Source organism: Spinacia oleracea, chromosome 4 (genome assembly GCF_020520425.1).
Source record: "Spinacia oleracea cultivar Varoflay chromosome 4, BTI_SOV_V1, whole genome shotgun sequence".
Classification (NCBI taxonomy): Eukaryota; Viridiplantae; Streptophyta; class Magnoliopsida; order Caryophyllales; family Amaranthaceae; genus Spinacia; species Spinacia oleracea.
Genome location: NC_079490.1, coordinates 87,288,392 through 87,313,625, shown reverse-complemented (window position 1 = coordinate 87,313,625; position 25,234 = coordinate 87,288,392). Strand labels below are relative to the sequence as shown.

The window sequence follows — 25,234 nt, the reverse complement described above, 5'->3', positions numbered from 1 at the left end:
TTGAACACGACACACGAAACCCGAATATATTAACGGACCCGAACACAAACACGTAACACACACATGACAAGAACATGATGGTGACAAAAAATACCTACAATGTTGGATAATAAGGGACAATTTAAAGGCAAGCAAATAACATAAATCCATGATTATTTAACTAATTTCAATGACATCAAACCCAATTACAAATTGTCAATTAATTTATTCATAGAATAACACCCTAATTATATTTTAATCCACCAAATAGCATCAATTTTAACAATTCAATTTTTTAGGGTTCATAATCAACAAAATCAGAAATTTTTAACTAATTAATTACCAAAATCGAGATTAGGGTTATTGTTTAATACCTTAATCGTCAAATCGCAACAAATTACACCACACACTTGGAGTTTTTGGTCCCCCCCTTGTGACGTCCAAGAAGATGCTTTGGTCCCCAATCTTGGCTTCTTCTTGTACTTTGTTGCAGCAAAAGACAGTGATGGAAGAGAGAGATTCGAAATTGGTGGTTGAGGACAAAAGTACAGGGAATAAATGAGGGGAAGAAATTGGAAGATGAAGGGAGATGAAGAGAGCAGTAAATGAGAAGAGAGAGACAGAGAGTGACGAGTGAATTGGAGGGAAATCAATTTTGGGTCGTTGGTTGTGGGCCCCAGTAACGGAACATTTGACAGACGTTAGAAAAAGATGGTGAAATCTAAAGTTTTGAAGATATAAGGTGGTTTTTTTAAAAAAAATACATAAAAGGTGGTTATTTCAAAAATGTGAACTTTAAAAGGTGGTTTTATCTAAAAAAATCCTTACTTTAATTCTTTCATATTTTACTTCAATACGTTAAACAGTAAAGTATACTTGCTGCATTTATGCTTTCCAAAATTGATTTATCATGATTTCAAACATGCAGTATAATACAGCCCTTTTATTTTTTTTTAATTTCTTTTTATGATAGAAATATGGTTGATTGATTTAATTGTAACTGTAAAGTACTACCATTTAGTGACATGAAAATACTCTTTCATACTTTGCTACATGGGCATTTTTTTTAATTGTTTCGGATTTCATATTATACATATTCAAATTGTGCCGCAAATGCATGTACTTAGTAAGTTTAATCTTCTTGATTATATTTTTTTTCTTAATTGGATTGTTTGCCGCATTAAGCCTGTAATTGAACATGATTGTATTGTTTTATTTGAACATGGTTGATTGCTTGATCACCTCTTACGGAGGAAATAACTAGACATCATGTTATAAAAGTCTAAAAATGTCTCTCATATATAATGATAATAGATTATGAAGAGATATGTTTAGTGGGTAGACACGATTTACAATAGTTAAGAATAGAATATATGCAAAGATCAGGGGAGATAGCTTTTAAATTTACAAAATAATGGTATATGGATTAAAATGATACATTGGTAAATGTGGTACATGTTTTTGTTCTTAAATTATGAACACGAGTATGAGTTTATAATATTGATATCATCCGAATATGAAGAAAGAATAATATGTTTATTGAAATTGATATGTACCACAATTACAATAGATACTCCAGAAGAGTATAAGCTATCTTTCCATTAGTGTGTTAGATTGTCTTGCCATTATAAATGAGACACCAGTTTAATTGTGTCGTTATATCACATCACAATATGTCTAAATTATAGTATTTTATAATTATAGTGATCACTTTGGGAAGATAACCAGCAGTTATCTAGTGAAATATTTTATATGATATTATATAAGTATATATGATGTGATAATTCAGGCCATCCGGGTTTAAGAACACCCGTCATGAGAATTTGAAAATTCTTGTCAAATAAAAATTTATGTGCTGACATTCCCTCATATGTTGTATATATATTCAAAGGCAAGACATATTGATGAGGTTGAGTTGTATTTCAATTGAATGTAAATTGAGAAAATAAATACAAGAGATATTAATTACTTTGAAAACTTGTATAATGATATGATAGGTGACTTGAAGTTCACCATGATAGTAAGTGACCCGAAGTTCACCAAAATGATAGTAAGTGACTTGAAGATCACCAAGAAGTTTACAAGTGTTTTGTGATTGATTTAAATATCATAAATCTCTTGATTGGGGCAATCATACGTCAGCACGAAATGAGAAAATATGAAGGAAAAAAAAAAAAAACTGCACAGTGCATCTACTCCCCGTGATTAATGTTGATCTCTAGAAGAGAATGAAAATATGAAACATTTATTAAAATACATGCTGAAAAGTGTATTATTAGTTGGTGAAGAATTTTATGCCCCATAATATATTGAAAATATTTTCCCAACTTAGGGGGAGATGAGCAAGAATAAGTTGGCAAAATTAAAAGATAATAAATTGATCCCCATATGAGTAAGTGTACATGCCAACTTTATGTCCTCGAAGTATGTTTGGACATAAATATCTATGACTTAATTATGTTAAGTTTTACATGTCTAGAGATATAAAAATATATGTTAGTCATAGTGCTCGATTTTACACATAGTAAGTGTTGAGAAATATATCTTGCCAATATTTATTTAAACCTCTACACCTGAAGTGTAGATTATTTATACGGTTCCAAATAGTGATGAAATATAGATTTATTTATATGAAAATGGCAAGATAATGCAGTTGATGATATTAATGAAAAGAAAGAAAACACTATTATAGTGTATGAAATACCCTTGAAGTGGTATAGATATCTGAACTATAATAGATGGCTCATGAGAAGAGTTGAATGGTACCTATTGAATAAGTATTCAGATATCAATAATGAATAGCATGCACAATATATGTTGAATAATTTTGATGATACCGGTAGAGGATGGAACCGAAATATAATGCATATGCGAGAAATAATGGATTTTGAATAAGGGATCGTAAATCTATGTCTATTTCTTGTAGACATCACTATAATGATCAAATGAACTCATGGACCCGAAGTCCAACAAGTTATGGATATGAAATATCCACATTATACAATGTTTTGCATTTTAGTCTTACATTCATACACATGTGTAGTTAATAGGTAAATGCATCATTCATCATACATTTATTTTGTTTTATGTTTTATCATGGTATGATATTGATTTACCTAGCTATAATTTCATATTACATGTTTCAAAACTATTATGATGTCGTATATGAATATGCATCCAAATAAAGGTAAGACGGATTTGCAACTTTATGAGTATTATAAGAGGAGTTTCTTACTCCAATGGGCGAATAGTTGCGAAAGAAGTATATATATAATGATTTAATAGCATGTTATGAATCATGCAAATAACAAAAGTTCCTGAAGAACCTATACATACTGTTCTTAAACATCGTGCCCTTTTATTGATGACATATTATCAAAACTTTGAAGAGTGTTTTTGAAATGTCATCTCAAGTTCTCAACCAGTAGTTTGAGTACTTTAAAATTACGAAATATACATATTAATTTATTCACGGAAAAATTCTTGTACACATACGAGTTGATTCATAATATAAGATAAGAATATGTAATGTCCTTGCATTGAGTTTTATTTTATGGTCCAGAAGAACCATAAATTACATTTTTAGTTATATACCCTAAGTTGGACAGTGACATATTATTATCATGTATTGTCATGAAAGTATGACTAGAGAAATTTTGATCAACATTAATGATTACTAATACTTATGACCTCCAGAAGAAGGTTTACATATGTCCAATATGAAAGGATACATTTTGTAATATTATATGCAAGAATATATATTTATTTCAGGTATTATTTTCAAAAAGTTTGGTGATATAAATACTCACCTAGTGCATACAAGTGAAGATTTGAAAATTCAAGTCCAATGGTGGAGAATCAAATTTCAAGGAACTACATGTTGATACATTTGAAAAGTTATCAACAATATTATATTCATTGAACTTGAAGATCTCAAGTGATGTATTCATCAGGGGGAGAAAATACGCGTTGCACTCTTTTTTCCTTAACCATGGTTTTGTCCCATTGGGTTTTCCTGGTAAGGTTTTTAACGAGGCAACATCCCAAGCGTATTATGATGAATGTTTGATGAATCATATTTATATAGGGTATTCTAGGCTCATTTAGGTTGCATTTCTAGGCATTCGTCTCATTTTAGTTGCATTTAGAGTCATAATTGCATAAGTCGTCGTTATTGTACTCTATTACGCTCCGTTTGTGTTTTCTTTGATATTTCAGGTGATTTTACAATCATTTGGGTGCTTTCGGAGTGTTTGGAGGTGGAACGAATGATCACCGGATGGTTTGAGTCGGAGACGAAGTGTTTGATCGGAGAATTGAGTTTTCCGGGGATGATTAACTCGATATATCGCTTGTGCATAGCTCGCAAGATCCCTCGTTGGCTCGCAAGATCCCTCGTTGGCTCGCAAGACATTTATCGTAGGCTCGCTACATTTATCGTTGGCTCGCTACATCCATCGTCGTGCCTCATCGCTTCATGGTTGCTTGCTTCACTAGGCCAGCGAGGGATGGCTCGCTAGCTCCCTCGCTGCCTCGTTGCTCGTCGCCTTGGCCTGCTATGCGTCTCACTAGGCCAGCGAGGGATGGCTCGCTAGCTCCCTCGCTGCCTCGTTGCTCGTCGTCTTGTCTTGCTGCACTTCACTAGGCCAGCGAGGGATGGCTCGCTAGCTCCCTCGCTGCCTATAGCTTCGTCGTCTTGTCTTGCTGCACTTCACTAGGCCAGCGAGGGATGGCTCGCTAGCTCCCTCGCTGCCTATAGCTTCGTCGCTTGGCTTGCTACACACACGCGCAGGGCAGCGAGGGATGGCTCGCTAGCTCCCTCGCTGCTCTACCTTCTTGCTAGTCGCTCATCATGATGCCAGCGAGGGATGGTGCGCGAGATCCCTCGCTGCCCATGCCTCGCCATCTATCTTCCCGTGTGCGCGGCTCGTGCTCGGGTTTGGCTGCCACGTCATCGCTCCATCGACCAATCATCGACGACTTTTATTTTTATTTTCTTATTTATTTATTTACTTTATTTTAGAAAATAGGAGCATATAAATACTCAAGGGAATTAATTTATTTCCCTCATGTTATTATTTTCCTAGAATTCTTTTAAACGTTCAGTTTTATTTTTCTCTCTACACATTATTGAGCCCTAGTTCATTCCATTCAATTATTCAATATAGAGGTATTTTCATAATTCTTCTTGCTTCTCTTGCTTTGAATTATCGTTTCTTATTATTGTTCATTATGAAATTCATTGTTAATTCATATTTCTTGCTTTGAATTATCGTTTCTTATTATTGTTCATTATGAAATTCATTGTTAATTCATATTTCATGCTTGTTAATTCAATTATGAGCGAGTAGTTTTATTCTAGGGCTAAGTAAGGGAAGCCATGTTTATACCATGATTGATATGCATTAAAGTTCGTTAATTTATAAATTATGATTGAGTAATTCCAATTGATTTGTTCTTAATCGTTGATTCATGTTATCGGCCAATTTCATGGATTAATTATCTAGCTAATAGGAATTAGAATCGAAAGATCGTGTTTTTAGAGGCTTTGTACAATTGGCAATTCTGATTATGTTAGCGACCGTACTGCATATGTTGAATTGAAAGTGTTAAGACCCGACCGTAGGATTAGCATGTACTTTAATTACTCGACCTAGTTTATTCGTTGTCGAATTGAATTGTGTTATTGGATTGGTATAAGCATGGTGAACCGAACAGACGCCCTAGACCTTTAATTCATTGATAAATTACGCATTTTTATTATTGTTTTAGCTTTAGTATTAATACTCAAACTCAACTTTCGTTATTGAAATAGTTCGTATAATTGGGCAAAAACTAATAGAACTTGTCTCCCTGTGGGATCGACCCGTATTTGCTAAGTATCTGCTAACAACAGACACCGTGCACTTGCGGTATCACTTTTTAATCTATCAATGTTGTACTCTTTTCCTTCACTAAGTTTTTATCCTACAGGGTTTTCTTAGTAAGGTTTTTAATGAGGCATCATTCCATGTATATTATAGGGTCATTGTATTATTTTAGATAATGGATATCCAAGGGAGAGTGTTATAAATGTATTGTATTGTGGATGCCCATTATACCCCTAGCATCCTTATCCTATATAATACATGTATATTTACATATTATGTTGATTGGAATAAAATGATAACCGACAGTTAGTTTCTCTCTTCCTCTCTCTCTTTCTCCCTAATTTCATAACACACCTCACATTTTTATTTTTGTTAATTACAAACTCAAACTTAATCCCCGACATTAAATTACAACCACAGGTTAGATTCCGGCGAAAATAATCGAAGAGTGATGTCATTAATATATTTAAACCCAATTAAATAATTTCTAAAATAAAAATAAACAAAAATTAAAATCCAGAAAATTAAACTGAACTTTCTCCTTTTTTAGTTCATCCTTCTTCCCCGTTGTTCTTCTGCCATGGCTGCACATTCTCCTTCATCATCTTCATCTCCCGCTCCTGCTCTTCTCTCTCCTTCTCACATTCCAAACTCAACCCTAACCCTAAGTCCTAACTATAACTTTCACAAATCATTACAAGGTCCTCTCCCAATCACTCCAACAAATTTCCCACTGAAGCCGGCTACGAACCACCGCTGCTGCAACAAGTAACAACGAACGCTTGTGAGAAAGAGAACGCCGCAGCTGCACGCTTCTGGTGGATTTTTCTCTCTCCTTCCTCAGATCCACAACAACCCACTGAATAGAACTCGTCAGTTGACATTGTAGAATTTGTTTATTATATATTTTTTAATAATTTAATTTCGTTCTCTTTGAAAACCATTTGTAAATCGGGATTCTGACTAATGTTAATAAAAAATGTGATATTGTACAACTTGTTTTTTTTCATTTTTAATGAAATTATCATTAATGGTTAATCAAAGGAAGCGACATTGTGACATTGTAGAACTCGTCGGTTTAGTTTGAATATCTGAATTTTAATTTTTGACTAATGTGTTTTTTAATTATTTAATTGAGTTTAAAATATTAATGACATCACTTTTCGATTGTTTTGCCGGAATATGACTCGGGGTTGTAATTTAAAATGCGAGATTAAGTTTGAGGTTGTAATTTACAAAATTGAAACTTTGAGGTGGTAATCCGTAAAGTGGAAAATTTATTGGATTGTATTTGACAAATTTTATAATGATAAAAGTTGTAAAATAAATATTTATTCAAGTCAAATAATGCATTACAATATCAATATTCCAACTATAATACACACATCAATATAATAATATTTTATTGAAAGATATACAAAGTACTTGGTAATTTGGTATAGAGTATAGATATCACTAATATCTACATTTTCACCCACGATTTGGATTTAAAGTTGCTAGTAATAATACAAGTTCACCTATATTTCATTTAAATTATCAAATGCAATAATCAAACATACTCCCTCTGTTCCTTAATACTCGCACCAGTTTGACCGGTGCGGAGTTTAAGACACTTGAATTGACTTATTAATTTAATGGGTGTTAGTTGATAGTAAGGTATTTTTTTTTAATATAATTAGTGGGAAATGTGTAAGGGATGAGGAGTGGTGGATGGGGGTGTGAATTTTTAAATAATTTTGTGTAGGGAGTAGGGGTGTAGGCGGGTTAGTAGGTAAGTGTGAGAAATAATATAATATTAGTAAAAGTTTCCATTTATAGAAGCGGTGCAAGTATTAAGGGACGGCCCGAAAAGGAAAGCGGTGCGAGTATTAAGGGACGGAGGGAGTATACTGTAGCATTTACATTGGATTTTCTTTCATATATATCATCTTCCTTGGTTTCATCGCCTACTCTTAGCATAATTTTGTTTGATCCTTTGTACACATAGTTGAAGATATACTTGATTGCCTTTGTGTAATCATACTTTTTCATATCTCTATCCAGCAACAATCCATTAATATTAGGGCTGATTATATTTTTAGTTATGATTCAGGTTAAAACAGCTAACACTCTGTTGGCGAGTGTTAGCGGTTCTAATACAAAAATCCGCTATGCTAACAATGGTAGACTCGCTAGTGGTTCTATACAAAAACTGCCATTAATAATAGCATTTTAAGTATACTAAGTTTCTGGGTGTGAATTAATAAAAGCAATCGGTCTTTTATCTTTTCTACTGTATCCACAACCAACATTTCAAATGACCTCCTCTATTAAAAGGGCGATTTACTAAGTTTTAGAGAATATTTAAGATATCACTTTATTTATAACTTCAGAAGTACGACTTTTTATTTTTAATAATAAAAGATTTTTTTTATAAACCACTCTTGTCATTAGGAATTTTGAAATATAACCAATAAGTCAATAACTAAACAAAACTGAAAAAAGACATTTTCTTACAACCGAGAATTTTTTTCTAAGATAAAGGGATACATATTTCTTATTTCAATTATATTAAACCATCACAATATTAGAAAGCTCACTAGAAAACACAAGGAGCAATCCCCTATTATGGAGTAACTAATAGCACTAAGAAGAATATTTATTTGTTGAAGAATAACCGAATAACAAATTCTGGAACACGTGGCGAGAATTAAGTTGATGGAACGCTCACACAACCGATCACCCTTTTTACTTAAAAAAGGCGGGAAACAGAGCTGCTTCAGCTCTCCTATATATTTCACTCTGTTTTCCCCCTCCATCTTCTTCATTCCATTTTCTTCTATTTCTCTCTCTAGAAACTCTCTCTCTCTCTAAAAACTTGGAAAAGAAACTGGTCAAAGGTAAAATATCTCTTTCATTATTAACTCCTTAAGATAAATCATATTCCATAGTTGTTGTTCTTCAATGATCTTTGGCTACTGATTATTTTTACATTCTGATTGTTGATATTTTTGGTTTGATTATCTCAAAATTTCGTTTGAGTTTAATGAGAATTTCGTAGATTAATTTTGTTTCCTTCAATCGATTCTCTCTCTTCTCGAAATTCATTTGTGCAGCTCTTTAAAAATCTTCAATTAGAGATTATTTTTACCGTCGAATTGTTGGTTTTAGTTTGATTTATGCATTTCATTTTGATTTTGATGATTATTTTGTTCAGATTATCTGTTTGATTACTGTTGTTTCCTTCAATTGATTCTTTCTCATCATCAACTTCGCTTTCTAATTCTTCAATAATCTATAATACAGATGAAGTTTACAGTCTAATCGTTGTTTTCGAGTTCGATAAATCTTTCATTCAATTCTGATCCTATTTAGATTTTGTGGTTTGAACTGTGTTGTTGAAGGAAATTTACTTGAAGACGTAGAGAATTGGAAGGAATGACGAATCCAGCAGCAACACCGAAGGTAGTAATGCTGATGCTGATAATGTCGGCGATTCTCAAGTTTCGTTGCGCATCGTCTGCAGTGAATCATGTTGTTGGTGATTCTTCTGGTTGGGATCTCTCCTCTAATATCTCGCTCTGGTCTGCTTCTACCACCTTCTACGTCAACGATTCCCTCGGTCTCTTTCTCTCTCAACATCTTCATTTTCTCGTAGTAATTTTGTTAAATTTTTGTTTCGCAGCGTGATAATTTTTTTTAAAAAGTTTGATTAAATGCGGAATAATTTGATGCGATTTCATAATTACTGATCGTTTGATTAGCGTTCCTGAAGTTGAGCTTCTTTGTTTTGGATTTTCACGCTAAAATGTGAAAAGCAGCAAGTAGCAGTAGTGTTTAATGTTTATGACTATAATTGTTCATTATTTCTTTAAATCTTTTGATGTACAGATGTATCATTATTCATCTTTTGAGATTATTCTTTTTCTGGCTTAATTTCTTGAAAATATGGTACAATTATCATTAGAGTTATTTATTAATTTTTAAATAAGGTTCAATAATAAAACAAAAATGATTCAGAGGTTGCTTAATATTGAGTGTAACTTGTAATTTTTTGAGGGTAACTTGTCATTATTTGGTCAAATTTAAGCTGCCCCCAAAAAAAAAAAACGAAACACAGAAAATAAATAATCATAGTTGATGTTAGGTTAACTTTTACTAGAAACGGGACATCAAACTTTGTAATACTTTGACAATTGAACAATTAATAATTGGAAACCTTGTAAGGAATTGTAGGTTTTAGGTAGCTAGAGGAATTGGAAAGGGCGCAATTGTTCATAGTTGGTTAAAATTAAGGATGTGATCTTCTTAGTAATTTTATTGTAAGTGAATAATTTATAGAGGTGAAAATACTGATAAACGTTTGGTTCCACTATATTTGATCTTGCAGTGTTCAACTACACACCAGATCATGACGTGATCGAAGTTGTCAGTTCCGATTTTGCCACATGTCGCATAACAAGCCCCGTATCCAGCTATGACGATGTCAATGGACAGACAGTGATCCTGCTCAGCCAACCTGGTTCGAGGTACTTCATCTGTGGCAGACCTCGCCATTGCTCCATGGGGCTAAAGCTAAGTGTACAGGTTCTATATCAGCTTGATCAGTCTAACAACACAAGCTCTAACCATAACACTGCTGTAGAAGGTGATAACCATGGCCCATATTCCTCTCACGGTTACAGTGACCTCAGTACAGTCAGTTTCAGCAGGTTGCTACTTCACCTGGGGATCACCATCATTGGTATTATGTGGGCCTTATGTCTTTGCTGAAGGTCGACTTTGGCAGATGGGCGAATGGGCAAATGTATGATTACTGCTCCAGATAGTGCAGAATTGTCAAGCATCTAAAAACTTTTGGTATTGGTAAGCGGTAACTGACTAGCTGCCGTAGTACTGTTCTTAAGCTCAGGTACATAATAATACTATAATATAGTAGTAGCAGTTGTGAAGATAGTTGTGCAACTGAGCTAGTTGCTCCCTGATCATCTCTAGTTTCGCCTTTGTTAATGCATTATAGAAGAGATGCTATATTAAGTGATTAAGGTGGCATTTATATAGCAAAAAACATTTTATATCAAATATTCAGTTACATTTAGAAACCATATGAATGGCATTCCACAGCCATTTTGCTTACTTTTGTACGTGAAGGTAACCAAAGAATATCAACGTCGTTTAGATTTTCTACGTTTTCCAAGAAGTTTCAGCATGTTGTCAGTGACATCCGGTGGGGAATTATCATCCTGGTTGTCATTTTTGTTGTCAGTATGAGTCAACCATGCCAAAGCTTCTATAGCAGCATCCTTTTCTGCAAGATGTTTGTTCCTCTGTGGCTTTCCCACAAATTGCATCCCTTTGAATTCCACCAGTGCCCTGAACTCATTGGTTTTAAGGTGTTTTGTTTTGTATTTAGGGGGCGAGTGTCCAGCTCTCATTAATAGAGTCTGCAGCAAGCTCTTCGGGTTCATTCCATCTTTCGAGAATCTATTGCTATCTACAGGATCCTTAGCTTTTCTGCTTTCACGCCCAAATACAAATCTCCCTTCACATTGATCTCCTGATATTAGCTCTTGAACGGCAAACATTAGGTACTTCCCTTCTTTCAGGATGTCTATTGTAGGATCTTCAAGCTGTGTTGTTTGTAAACATTTAACAATGAATTCAGAGATATAGCCAGATATTTAAGATAACAAAATTGTCCATAGTAATTATTGAAAAACTTCTGTAGATCATCCGTCCCTCCTAGTAATAGTTTTAATACCCCAATAATCACATCACATACGTCATACAGGATGAAAGAGCCAAAAAATAATCCCTCGCTATTCAAAACCATATAATTTTTTATAGTCTCATCATATATATAGGACAAATTGTTTTTTACCACCTAAAAAAATTGAAAAATTGTTTTTTACCACCTAAAAAATTAAAACTTGTATTTTACCACCTAAAAAACGAAAAAATAGATGAAACCTTTATGTATGACTACCTAATTCAATTTCCTTCCAATTTTATACATTCCTTGTGTGGTTTTCTTTAACTCTTTCACCCTTCACTCTTTGCTTCCATTAAATTTTGTCAATTTTGTGAATTAATGGTGGTGAAAAATTATGTAAATTAATGGAAAATAAGGAAACGGGGAAGAAAATAGAGTTAAATATATGAAATCATGGAAAAATAGAACATTTTAGAAGTATTACCGTTATTGTGACTCCCTACATAACATTTTAATCTATTTTTCCATTTTTCAGGTGATAAAAAATAATTTTTAAATTCGTTTTAGGTGCTAAAATACAAGTTTTAGTTTTTTAGGTGGTAAAAAACAATTTTTCGATTTTTTTAGGTGGTAAAAAACAATTTATCCTATATATCTGGAAAATTTGTCAATTACTACCTAGATTATAAAAAAATTGGCACTTACTACCTATGTTTATAACACGTGAAGTCAATTGCTACTTTAATCTATTTTCCGGCCAATTATGCCGACTAAATACTAATGGCATCATAATTACTCCTATATACTTAAATTATTTTAATGACTTAAACGACAAAAAATGACTAACTTTGTTTTAGGAGAAACGTTAGGGACGAATACAGAGGAGAGAAAATTTCATGCTTTGGGTAATTTTGGGCAATTTTGTTTTTTGGTGGGATTTATGTTTATTAAGTTGTAAAATGATTTAACTATAATTAAGGTAATTATGATGTTATTTACGGTAGCAATTGGCATCACATGTTAGAAAAATAGGTAGTAGATGAAAACATTTTTTTTTATCTAAGCAGTAATTGACAAAATCCCTTTAAAGCTAGGTAGGTAGTAATGGGCAAATCCTCCTATATATATCTCTAAAAAGTAGTTCGCTCCTCCCGTCTAAAAATTCTTCTATCCTTTTCCTTCTTTCGACATAACTTTGAAAACACAAGGACAAGAGCAAACAAGGAAAAATCAAATGTACTTCCAAAACAATATGCAGTTTCACTATTCTTGTTGACTATGCAATACCACCTGGAGACACAATTGGCTGAACACAACTTTTTAAGCAGAAAGTAAAATGCTACAAGAAAACTTCAGCGCTAACCATAGCCCCCCTCCATCTCATAGACCCTCTAAGTTACCAAACCAAGGCTTTGTTCTATAAAGTTTAGATATGTGAAATTCAGGTGACCAAAACACACCTTAAGAAGCAAATCCAGAGCAAAAAAATGATTCTTAAATAACAAATCAATTTAGATACTGGTGGCGTAGTCATACTTAACCTCCCAACGCAAAGGAGTAAGGAAATCGACATGAAAAACCTACACTTTCATCACTGCAGTGTTGTAGTTACACATAAATAAATAGATAAATTCAGAAGAAAAAAAATACTTGTCACTTTCCTATGTAGCACCAATGACGCAATCAATTTCCTATGGCCAAAATTTCACCAAAGAATTTCTCGACACACATTTGCAATTACAAACACGCACAGAGCCGGTTGATAAGCACATCAGTAAAACTATTACCGAGTATTTGGCATGATTCAATTTTATCATGCAATTATATTTTCATTTCTGATTACCATGAACATACTAAATCATTCCCCACACCCAAATAACACAGCAGGGCCTTACCTTTTTTTGTAGAAGCTTATCAAGCTCTTCCTTCAGCTTGCTGTAGCATTCGGCCGTGTTCAGATCCATGAAAAATTCAACATATCCATCTAACATTTTTAGATGCCCAGGCTACAGTATTACAAGGATTTATTCACAAGTTATCACATGTGAAACTGAAGCAGAAATAATATAGGCACACGATGCAGAGGAAAGGGGGGACTACCTGTGTACCACTGCTAAGAGCACCACCAAAGAGGATCAGTATAGAATCAGAGACACCAGTTGAGTCACGTAGTAAAACAGTGTTGACTTTTACTTTTTCTCCAAAAACCAGCCAAGGATAGGGAATTGTCTGGTATCGTGCATTCACTGAATTCTAAAAGGGAAAAGAACAATGCTATTAATTACAAAAATGGGAGAGAAGGCTAGCCCATACACTATGCAAGTCAAAAGAAAACATATGAGTAATCATACACAGGATAAATTAAAAGAACCAACATAATTGTTTGGAAAAAGAAACCTCGCTAAATCAAATGTCCAATCCAACAGATTGTTAATCGAATTAAAACAACCAAAGTAGTGTAAATAGTTAAAACAGTTTGTTCAAACAACAGATCCTCAGGCTTATAAGCGGGAGTCAGATGTGCATAGTGTAGCCATGGAAGCACCAGAAGTTCAGGGACTGAAGTTGACTAGAGAGAGAACATGGGGTTCCAGAAATATTTCTTTTGTTGGTAGGATTCAACTGATCAACGTCATACCTATTAGAATTCACAACTACTGGACTCAAATCATTATTTTCCATAAGCATTCAAAGTAAAACTAAAATTGCATTTCTTGAGGTAGTTATGTTTGTTAGCCTAAGAAACATGGAGCCCCGGGTGTGAGGGATATAGTGGTTTGGAACAAGCTTGCAGTTGAAAAGCTTGTTTAGCACATTGGTGAAAAGATAGTATGATTTGTGGGTCAAATGGTTTTGTCATGTTGTTAGGGATAATGATAGGTGGACTTATACTCCACCGAACTTAGCAAATTGAGTTGTGAAGGACACATGAAAAGTGAAATGAAATGCAGTTTGCTAGAATGCAAACATGGCCTTCAGGACAAAAATACTCCAGTTAGAAACATAAACAGGCTAATGTGCCACTGAGGCCTGCTGTGCATTGGAGTAATAAGGTACGAAACAGATCCCCACTCTACTAGACGAAACCCCCCTGCCCCTTATTTTCTGGTACATAGAAATCATATATCATATTTTCTTTGTCCTCCTTTTCCCTTCCTTTGAGACAACAAGATTACAATAACCAAATTACTCTAGAAAAAGCATGATATGAAATGTCTCGTCTTTTGCAAATTACTCTCTCCGTCCCATATTAATTTTGACACTTATCATGGCACATAGTTTTAGTAAGGTGAAAAGTTGTTTAGTTATCAATTATATTATATTATTAGAAAAAACAACTGTGAAAAGAGTGGGCTATTACTTTGAAAAAGTAGACGCGGAAGGAGATATTTGGGTATTATTTTATTGAAAAATAGATGTGGTAGGAGATAAACGGGTATTTATTTATCAAATGTGAAAGAATACGAGACCATAACATTTTGGTATTGGGAAGACAAATATATTAAAATAATTCTGGGGATTTCCAAAATATAAGGGTCAAACTAAAATGCGTGACAGATGAAAAGGGAAAGTGTAAAAAACTAATCTAGAGGAAGTACTAAGCATTACCAGGTACTACCTTCGTTTCTAAATAGTTGAACCATTTTAAGTTTTAGCACTACATTTATTTTACTATGACCATAATTTTCTACTAATAAATAAAAACAAATAGTATTACTCCGTTTTTTTTAATGTATCCACTTTCCAAAAAGAGGTATTTTTTTATGTATCTTTCTTCTGCTTTATTCTATTTTTGTCAATCATTTTTTACTATCTTACCCCTTTCCCCGTAATAATTACACCTTTTCATCACCTCTCCTACTTTACCCACTATTACCCATTACTCCCTCCGTATTTATTTAAGAGATACACTTGCCTTTTCCGGCCGTATTTATTTAAGAGATACACTTGCCATTTTTAGTAACTCATCAACCCCACCATCTAATTAAATAATCTATCTACACCCCACCCCCACCCCCTAAAATGACATGGTTCCCACTTGTTTTACTTATTAAAATATCTACTCAACCCCACTTGTTTTATTACTTTAATTCATTCAATTCTTTTTCTTATTAATACCCGTGCCCGGCCAAGTGTATCTCTTAAATAAATACGGAGGGAGTAATTTATTACATCTCTCTAGCTTTTTTTTACTTTTTTCTTACACCCAATTATTACTCCTAGACAGGAGAGTCTAAATGGGAACGTAAAAAATAAAAAATAAAAACAGAGGAAGCATCTAAAATGCTATTGGGTTTGTCTCTATGTGTATTTTAAATATGTCAACTTTTATAACTTTTACTAAAACATAATTAAAAGTATTGATGGTCAAAGTTATGGGTTGGCAAACGTGAAAGTAAAAAAGGTGCAACTACTTGGAAATGGAGGAAGTATTAACCTTTTGAGATAAATGACATATGATATACTCCTTCCTCCGTTCCAAATTAGTTAGACATGTTTCATATTAGCACAAGAATTAAGGAAGCTGAAAGAGAAAGGCTAAAGACAAAAAAAAAACCTAAATTACCCCTACGCATTACCTATCCAGAAGCCACACCATCCTACCTTCCTCGACTCCTCAACTACCAAACATGGAAGCTACTCGAATCCTCTCTCTTTTCGCACTCTCTTCACCACCAATGTTATAGCAACAACCACCAACACAGAAACCCTAGCCTCTTTCCTCCACTCCTGCCCCTTCTCCTCTGAAACGACCACGAAACTCCAACGGAATCGATAGAAGATCAAGATCAAGCAGCCCATGGTTGTTGTTGAAGTTGTTTCTGGTTACGAGCAACCAGAGAACAAAGAAACAAAGAAAACCATGGACGTTTATAGAAGCTGGGTATTGTAGAACTCTCTCAACAACTCAATTCTGGTTGCTACAAAATGCACTCCCAGAAGGACTCCTTCTAACAGAAATACCCTCTTGAAGTCTCCTTCTCCGGGCCCCACTGAACATCCCCCCTGTTCTTTCAGTTCTTCAAGTTTTTTTTCGCTTCTTCTATCGGTCAACTGCTTCAATTCAACAATCTATTTCCTGGTATTCATTTTTTTGTAATTGTTTGATGGATATTTCATTAGTTCTTTTTGGTGTGCTGTCTACTTGTTGTGGATTCTTCTGATGTCAATTTCAAGGTACATTCTCAATTTTGACCAATTTTGAGTTAATGGAGTGAAGGGGTCGGTGGTAGTGGTCTTGGTCATGGTGGATGTGGAAGATGAAGTGGGGAAGATGACGATGGAGGGGGGAAAGGGATATGCTATGGGAATGTAGGAGAGGGAAAGGGTAGGGAGGAGAGATAATAGGGGCAAGATTGACATTTTAATCTATAAAACTTGCCCGAAACAGAAATGTGTCAACTAAAAAGGAAGGGTTTTTCCTACAAACTGCCCCCTGTATTACAGTTTTTACATATCGTACCCACTGCTTTTTAGAGTTGCACAAAGTATCCGTCAAGTCCACTAAGTGAATAAGTTGTACCTTTTGTAATGATATATTAATGACGGAAGTTAGAGAATTGCATTTGGTCTTTAAAATAAGATAAAGAACATCCAACCTAGTTCCCCCCCTTTCCGGCTTACGCTTGGTTAGGTGGCAGTGCGGCATCAGAGGCGGCTGCTACTGAGAAACGAGGAAAAGGAGAGAGAAAGACCCAAATTGAGAGTAGTGAAAGAGATGGAAGGGAGGTGCGGTGGGGGGTGGGGTGGGTTAACCGGCGAGAGGAAGGAGGCTGGAAGGAGAGGGGGAGAAGGAGGTTACGCTGGCAACTAAGGGAGGGTGGGAGTCGGGTTAACTTGCCAAAAAAGGAAGGAGGAATGAGGAGAGTTGCGGGAGATTGGTTGTGATTAGATGGTAGAGGGCAATGAGAGGTGAGGGAGTAAGTAAGTAAAGGTTGAGAATGGGGTCTTCCGGCGTGTTCGTGGGGCTACAATCCAAGGAAGATAATGATGAACAATAACTAGGGGAAACCTTAACGCCGTGTTGATGGTTAGGTTATGGTGCATTACAAAATTGCAGTTAGGTTATGGTGCATTACAAAATTGCACCTGAGGGGTACTGTGTGTAACTTTATAAAGTAAAGCTGAGTACAGCATGGGAAACAGAATAACCAAGGGCTCTTTGTAGAAAAACCCTATTTTCCCAAAAAGGAATACATGTCAACTAATTTGGAACGGAGGAAGTATAAGAGCACGATAATGGCAAAAAGCATGACTATCAGGTGAAACACAAATTACCATGCCCCGAATAAACGAGATTTAAAAATTAAAATCTTGTTTAGGGCATTTTCACCATTAGGGGAGTTGTGTTTAGTAGGGGGGGGGGGGGGGGGGAGGGGGAGTGTGTTTAGCAACCAAGTTACTTCTGAACAAGCAGAGTACAGATCATCTAAAATGTCCAGGTTATCGTGTTGGGACTATTTCAGAGAGTCCGTCCGCCTAAGATTCAGCGTACCACTAAATTTTTCAGTTTAAAGGTGGTATTGCACATTTGAATTCTGATGACTATATCGAATTTAAAGCTTCAGCATTCAACAATTTCTTTCATCACATACCGCATACAGTAGAACTTGTCCATCATCCTTAGTTTTAAATGACATTGACGTCTCTCTGTGCTGCACATATCAAATACAGTGTATGTTAATTATCTATCAAGCCAAACTCAGATCCAAACACAAGCTCATAGCACAAGTATCTTACCACAACAGATGCTATGCCAGGAAACAGGCCAGAGCATATGACAGCACGGACCAATGATTGATTATGACTTAACTTATTATTTGACCTCACATCTTCATCTATTAAGCCAGCATCTTTTAAAATGAAACTAAATTGCTTCCGAATGGAATGGATAGCCTGAAGAGTTTGCGCAGAGAGGAAATTTCTCCAGCAGTATTCATAAGCTGATCCTTCTCGCTCAGCATCTTTCCAGCCTTCATATGCACGAACAAGAGCCATATGATCACTGTAATCCTTAGCAGAAAATCTGGCCTTTGCTATCCCTGCTAACTGAGCCAAGGAAATAAAACAAGGATCAGTTAGGCTTGTCAAAAGCTTAAAGATTTTACTGGATGCGAGCTTTGCCAACTGAAAAATGCAACCAAAGAATTCAACTAAACAAAGTTACGATTAAAACCGATCTACATGCTAATAATAACAAAAATATTGATAACTATTAAAACCACCATCAGCACAACAAACAACAACAACAATATAGTAACAATTATACCGAAAAATAATACGGAGTAATGATATATAATTATCTTATGCTCCCCTTTGTTTCTTTTTAAATGCATCACTTTGACCGGCACACTTGGAATGCATAATTTAACCATTAATTATCTTTAATATTCTATTTGAGAAAAAATATTTAAGTTGACAATATTAAAATATGCATTGTAACCCAACAACATTTTACATAATAACATTTTATTTTTATATATTAGTAAAAAAATTCAAGTCAGAGCTAGTATATAAATGCTGCAAAAGTTGAGGTGATGTATTTATAAAGAAATGGAGGGAGTGAGTATGCAAGGAATCAAACCAAACCCCTGATTATGCACACTTACAGCAGGAAGAAAGGCAAGGGTAAATCAGATATTCACAATGGCAGTTAGTTATTCCGTTATTTTGAATAAGATGAGCGGTAGGCTGACATTATGCATTTAGGGGAATGAATGTAATTCCGTGAATGTAAGAAGTTAGTTATGTTAAGCTGTAGGAGAAAACGGAGAAGAATCAAGAAGGGTGGGCTTTATTGTTGAGAGTAATTTCTGGGAGAGAAGCTCACCTCTCGAAAGTTGAGTCCATTGTATTAGTCTGCTTACAAGTATTTAGCTAATACGAAGTACAAATATCTACATTGTCTAAATTCTGCTTAATTCTTAAGTTTATTTAAATACCAAAATACACATTATTACAGGTTGATTCTTACCATAGTAGTTTTGCAAACAAAACTACACCCTCCATTTTTCTTTTGTTTTACCCACTTAATGTAGATCCGCAAACCAAGGAAAGTAAGAAAAGGGTGGGTTAACTGTAAGAAAAAGGTGAATAAAAGAGTATAAAGAGGGTGTGTGTAAAAAAACGTTGTGGGATATGGGGGTAAGATGGTAAAAAGTGTTTACCAAAATTGGAATAAAAAAGAAGTGGGTAGAACAAAAAACGGAGTGAGTGTAACAAAATCCTACAATAAATGATTTAATTTCTGAGAAGTTCAAGCAGGCCAGACAAGATCATACAAGAAAAACAGATCAGATCATACCGGAAAATACAAGTCAGAATAAAAAAAAATCAAATGACATCAGTTGAAATCAAGAGAAACGAGAATAGGTTTGGACTTTGGTTAGCGGATTCTCCGGATTATATCGTTCCTTGGTTGGAGTTGGATTTACCTATTAATGAAAACTAATTGCTTTTTAACGCAAGGATCTTAGATGACTAACTTACAACCTAACTTTCAACACCACTGGAGCCCCACACCTTAAACTCTTGAAATAATAAGGGTGGATTTAACTCATATAAACCACTTAAATAAGTAAATTACATTTCAACTTACACAATCAGTGTTAATCAATAAAATAACTTATAATCGGAAAAAATCAATTCAGATAAATCACTAAAATTAAGATTGAATCTGTAAATAACAATTTTGAACAGCAAATTCAGTCGCTTCATACTCCCTCCATCTTAAATTAGTTGTCCATCCATTTTAGCATGCTTTTTAAATCTTTCACGGCAAATGCCTAATTGATTTAATAAAAAGTAATTCTCCCTCCGTTCTTGTTTATTAGTCCCTTATGGAATATTGAACAATCCACTAAAAAGAAACCTTGTATGTGAATCTCTAAAGAATCTCACACATGTGGGTAGGAGAGAAAAAATTAAGAAAATATGGGTAGGTGGAGTGTTTAGTGTTGTTAAATTAGAAAATAAAGGGACCACTTGCATATTTAATTGGGATAAAAAGGGAATTACAAATGTAATATAAGTGTAAAAGAGGAATAATTGTTGAACAAATAAGGAAAGATTCTAAAAGGGACCAATAAAAAAACATCCCAATACAGAAAGGGGACTAATAAACAAGAATGGAGGGAGTACTAAATTCCTAACTAATTACCCCTTTAACCCAGCTCCGCCCTCAATCCCTATATCACCCGAACCCTTCACCCTTGTGGCATCATCCATCCCCCTGTAGCGCTGCTAGACCCCTAATACGTGTAATAGCCACCCCGCTTCACGTCCCTGCAAAACCACCGCAGACTGAAATCCCTCTCCCCTCCCCATCTCCATTAGCATCTTCACGACCACACAACAAAACCTCCCCGAACACCCGACTCCCTCCCACCATTAGCCAGCCCGCTACCACCCACCAAGCTGACTTCAGCACCTTTATGAACACCTCACCTTAGACCAGATCTACTACTACCATCACAAACCAACAGCAAAATCCAGCCACCCCGATGACGATATTACCCTCTCAATTCAACCCTGTCATGGTCAGATTTGGTTGGCAAGGTTCTAGCAATGGGGACAGAGGTGAGAATTATCCTGTTATGGTTATTGTGGTTAACAATTTGAGTAACTAAAGAGATTGGTGCGAAGTTGATGGAACAAGTATTTTGACTTTGGAGAAGGCCCAAAAAGGAATAGAAGGGAAACTAAATATAAGAGAGGGAGCAAAAAAAGAAAACACTATTGAATCATCAAATGCATTTCTAATAAATATACATAAGTTAACATTATCACAAAACAAATTTTCATCAGGTATATCAGTTTTGATAAGAAAATATCAAATGAGTTCATTATTAATCAGTTAAAAAGAACAAGTTCTTAGTCCAAATCCAAGACTTAACATTATCAACAAACAAAACTTGAAGAAAGTATAGGTAGAAACAGATCCAACTGATCCACAGAACCTGGAGCCTTACTTCCTTTTCACGACTTTATTACTCCAATTCAAGAAAAGCTAGGAACAATTAAAATGAAAAAGCTCTTGCTAGGGCTTAAGACATTTTGGAAGAATATGGCACAGAAATGAGCTACTATATACCATGTAAACCAAAATAAATGACAATTGGACTTTATTTGCACATTGGTGCTATTCTACTAGGTCATTGGGCTTTCAGCCTAAGGCTAAACCATTAACACATTCTGGATAAAGTACATCCTCCGCTCATTCCATATAAACTACTCACCCTTTTTATTAGCACAATTAAGATTTTATGCAATACAACAACAACAACAAAGCCTTAGTCCCAAAATGATTTGGGGTCGGCTAACATGAATCGTCGTAGGAGATCGTCATTGTCACCAATCAAACCAGAAAGGAGCAAGAAGTAATAAGAAAAACAAGGAAGAGAAAGTGGAATTAATGAAAGTAAGATAAGAGAAAAATGTGTATACATATAAATATATATATATATATATATATATATATATATATATATATATATATATTGTAAGAGCTAATAAAAAATAAGTAAAGTTTAAAATAAATGAATAAGTAAAATAAGTACATTTCAAAATAGCTATGTAAAATTAAAAATATTTTTTTTTTTTAAAAAAAAAAAAAATGAAAAAAATAAATAAAAATAGAGAGCATTAGAAACATTGAAGCTGTATAAATCAAATGAAGTCATCAATGTATATTTTCTCCCTCCACTCTGTCCTATCCAACGCCATATTTTCCTCAATCCCAAGAAAGCTCATATCGTGCTCAATCACCTTCCTCCAAGTTTTCTTAGGTCTTCCCTTACCCCTTGCAATTATATCACTTTGCCACCGTTCTATCCTCCTAACCGGGGCATCACTTGATCTTCTGCTTACATGTCCAAACCATCTTAAACGATTTTCCATCAACTTAAACTCAATCGGTGCAACCCCTACTTTCTTCCTAATAATCTCATTCCTCAAACGATCCTTTCTTGTATGCCCACACATCCAACGTAACATGCGCATCTCCGCCACATTCATCTTGTGCACGTGACAATGTTTCACGGCCCAACATTCTGTGCCGTATAACAAAGCCGGTCGAATTGCCGTGCGGTAAAATTTTCCCTTCAATCTTTGGGGCATGCCTGAATCACATAGGAACCCCGTGGCACCTTTCCACTTCAACCAACCTGCTTTGATTCTATGGGCCACATCGCCATCCAATTCTCCATCCTTTTGGATAATAGATCCTAAATAACGGAACATTTCAGAGCCTTGGACAGTTTTCCCATCTAAGCTAATCGCCCCTGTCTCTCTATCTTGGCTCTACTAAACTTACACTCCATATACTCCGTCTTGTTTCTACTCAGCCTAAAACCCCGAGATTCCAAAGTTTGTCTCCATAACTCCAACTTACTTTCCACTCCTTTTGTTTCATCAATCAACACAATAAAAATCTGCAAACATCATGCACCAGGGTATACCATCTTGGATTGACCTCGTCAATTCGTCCATGACTATAGCAAAAAGAAACGGGCTAAGTGCGGAACCTTGATGCACTCCAATCGTAATGGGGAATTGTTCGGTCTTACCAACACTGGTTCTCACACTCGTGCTAACTCCCTCGTACATATCCTTGATGATATCAATATACTTCCTCGGAATTCCTTTCCTACTTAATGCCCACCAAAGGATTTCCCTTGGTACCTTATCATACGCCTTCTCCAAATCTATGAAAACCAAATGTAAGTCCTTCTTCTTATCCCGATAATTCTCCATTAGTTGCCTTATAAGATGAATGGCCTCCATAGTCGATCTCCCAGGCATAAATCCAAACTGGTACTCCGAAATTTTCACAGTTTTCCTCAGTCTTTGCTCAATAATCCGCTCCTAAAGTTTCATAGTATGACTCATTAGTTTTATTCCTCGATAGTTGGCACAATCCTGGACATCACCCTTATTCTTGTACAAGGGGATGATAGTACTCTTCCTCCACTCTAATGGCATCCTATTACTTCCCCAAATCTTGTTGAAAAGAGTTGTTAACCATACAACCCCTCTCTCTCCTAAGCATCTCCAGACTTCGATAGGTATACCATCGGGCCCCACTGCCCTCTTGCGTCCCATCTTTTTCAGTGCCATTTCGACTTTTCTCTTTTGAATTCTTCGCATAAAGTCTAGGTTAACCATATCCCTAGGGATATTTGTATCCCCAATATCGCGCCCTTGATCCCCGTTAAACAAGCTTCCAAAGTAGAACCTCCATCTATCCTTGATTTCCTTATCTCCCACCAAAACTTTTTGATCAACATCTTTCACACATTTAATCCTCCCGATGTCTCGCGTCTTTCTATCTCTCATTCGAGCAAGTCTATAGACTTCTTTTTCACCTTCTTTTGTATCCAATCTTGCGTAAAGATCCTGATTCACCTTTGCTCTAGCCTCTCTTACGGCCTTCTTTGCTTCCCTTTTAGCCTCCTTGTACTTCTCGTAGTTCTCATCACTTCTACACTTTCCCAACTCTTTATAGCATTCTCGTTTGCTCTTTATAGCTTGTTGCACAACTTCGTTCCACCAAGATGTGTCCTTACTTGGTGGCATGATTCCTTTAGATTCCCCTAGGGCCTCTTTCGCCACTCCCTTTATGGTGTGCTCCATTCTTGTCCATAATGAGTCTATATCCAAATCCATATCCCCGACCCAAATACCTTCACTTGCCCCCTTTTTCACGAATTTTAGTTGTTGCTCCCCTTGAAGTTTCCACCACTTGATCCTAGGCTCCACTAGTGGTCTTCTCCTTCTTATATAACTTCTACCTCGAAAATCAAGTACCACTAGTCTATGTTGGGTTGTTGTACTCTCACCCGGAATCACCTTACAATTGGTGTAGCACTGTCTCAAAGCGCTCCTTACTAAAAAGAAGTCAATCTGACTCGCATTATGTCCACTCCTATAGGTTACTAGGTGAGATTCTCTTTTCTCAAACCATGTGTTCATTATACCCAAGTCATATGCCAATGCAAAATCCAAAATAGCATTTCCCGGTTCATTCCGCTCCCCATACCCAAAACCACCATGAATGCTTTCAAATCCATCGCGACTCGAGCCTACATGTCCGTTGAGATCCCCACCAATGATCAGTTTCTCACTTCTAGGGACACGTTGCACCACTTCTTCTAAATCCTCCCAAAATTCTTGTCTAGTTGATGCATCTAGTCCTGATTGTGGTGCATAGGCACTCACAATCTAAGTTTAAAAAGGCGCAAGGCGCACAAAGGCGCACAAGGGTCATGGAGCCTAGGCGCAAGGCGCAAGGCTCAGGCGCGCGCCTTTTGGATACAAGGCGCACATAATTTTCTAATAAACCTTAAAATTCGTTATAGAAAAAAATTAACACAATTTATACTCAAAACAACATATTTCTATTTGAGTGCCATATTTTCTTGCCGGTTCACAAGCCGTCGATGGAGTGCCAAAATTAAAACCTTCCATGGTGATTACAAGCTGAAAATATGAAAATTAACTCATATTATGCTACTTCCACTACCCAAAAAGCTAAGGTTGTAGAGATATGACCGTTAATTAGTCACATGGGGTGTGTTTATATCATTAATAAAGAAAATAAAATGTAAATAAAAGATCCACGTCATCTTATTGCGCCTGAAGACTGAAGGCGTACAAGGCGCTGCGCCTTGCGCCTTACCTAAGGCGCACAAAG

At 35.5% G+C, this 25,234-nt stretch overlaps 2 protein-coding genes across 3 annotated transcripts in view; one reads left to right on the top strand and one right to left on the bottom strand.

Annotated features, from left to right (window-relative positions):
• Window positions 1-8,595: 8,595 nt before the first annotated feature.
• LOC110805687 (mavicyanin-like) lies at window positions 8,596-10,910 on the top strand. 2 transcript variants are annotated; one of them, XM_022011312.2, is made up of 3 exons: window positions 8,596-8,728; window positions 9,233-9,450; window positions 10,219-10,910. In XM_022011312.2, exons 2-3 carry the CDS (start codon window positions 9,267-9,269, stop codon window positions 10,599-10,601), a joined length of 567 nt encoding a protein of 188 aa, XP_021867004.1. In that variant the 5' UTR covers window positions 8,596-8,728; window positions 9,233-9,266; the 3' UTR covers window positions 10,602-10,910. The 2 variants fall into 2 exon arrangements, with proteins under 2 accessions (XP_021867004.1, XP_056699160.1); XM_056843182.1 differs by having other exon boundaries at window positions 8,607-8,728; window positions 9,204-9,450.
• LOC110805686 (DExH-box ATP-dependent RNA helicase DExH3) overlaps window positions 10,862-25,234 on the bottom strand; it is a 28,548-nt gene continuing 14,175 nt past the window's right edge. Inside the window, exons 15-19 of the mRNA XM_022011311.2 lie at window positions 18,283-18,591; window positions 18,138-18,197; window positions 13,642-13,794; window positions 13,437-13,547; window positions 10,862-11,458 (exon numbers count right to left, since the gene is read on the bottom strand). Of these exons, the coding sequence (XP_021867003.1) occupies window positions 10,994-11,458; window positions 13,437-13,547; window positions 13,642-13,794; window positions 18,138-18,197; window positions 18,283-18,591 (1,098 nt within the window). The 3' untranslated portion in view covers window positions 10,862-10,993. The remainder of the gene's footprint in view (window positions 11,459-13,436; window positions 13,548-13,641; window positions 13,795-18,137; window positions 18,198-18,282; window positions 18,592-25,234) is intronic.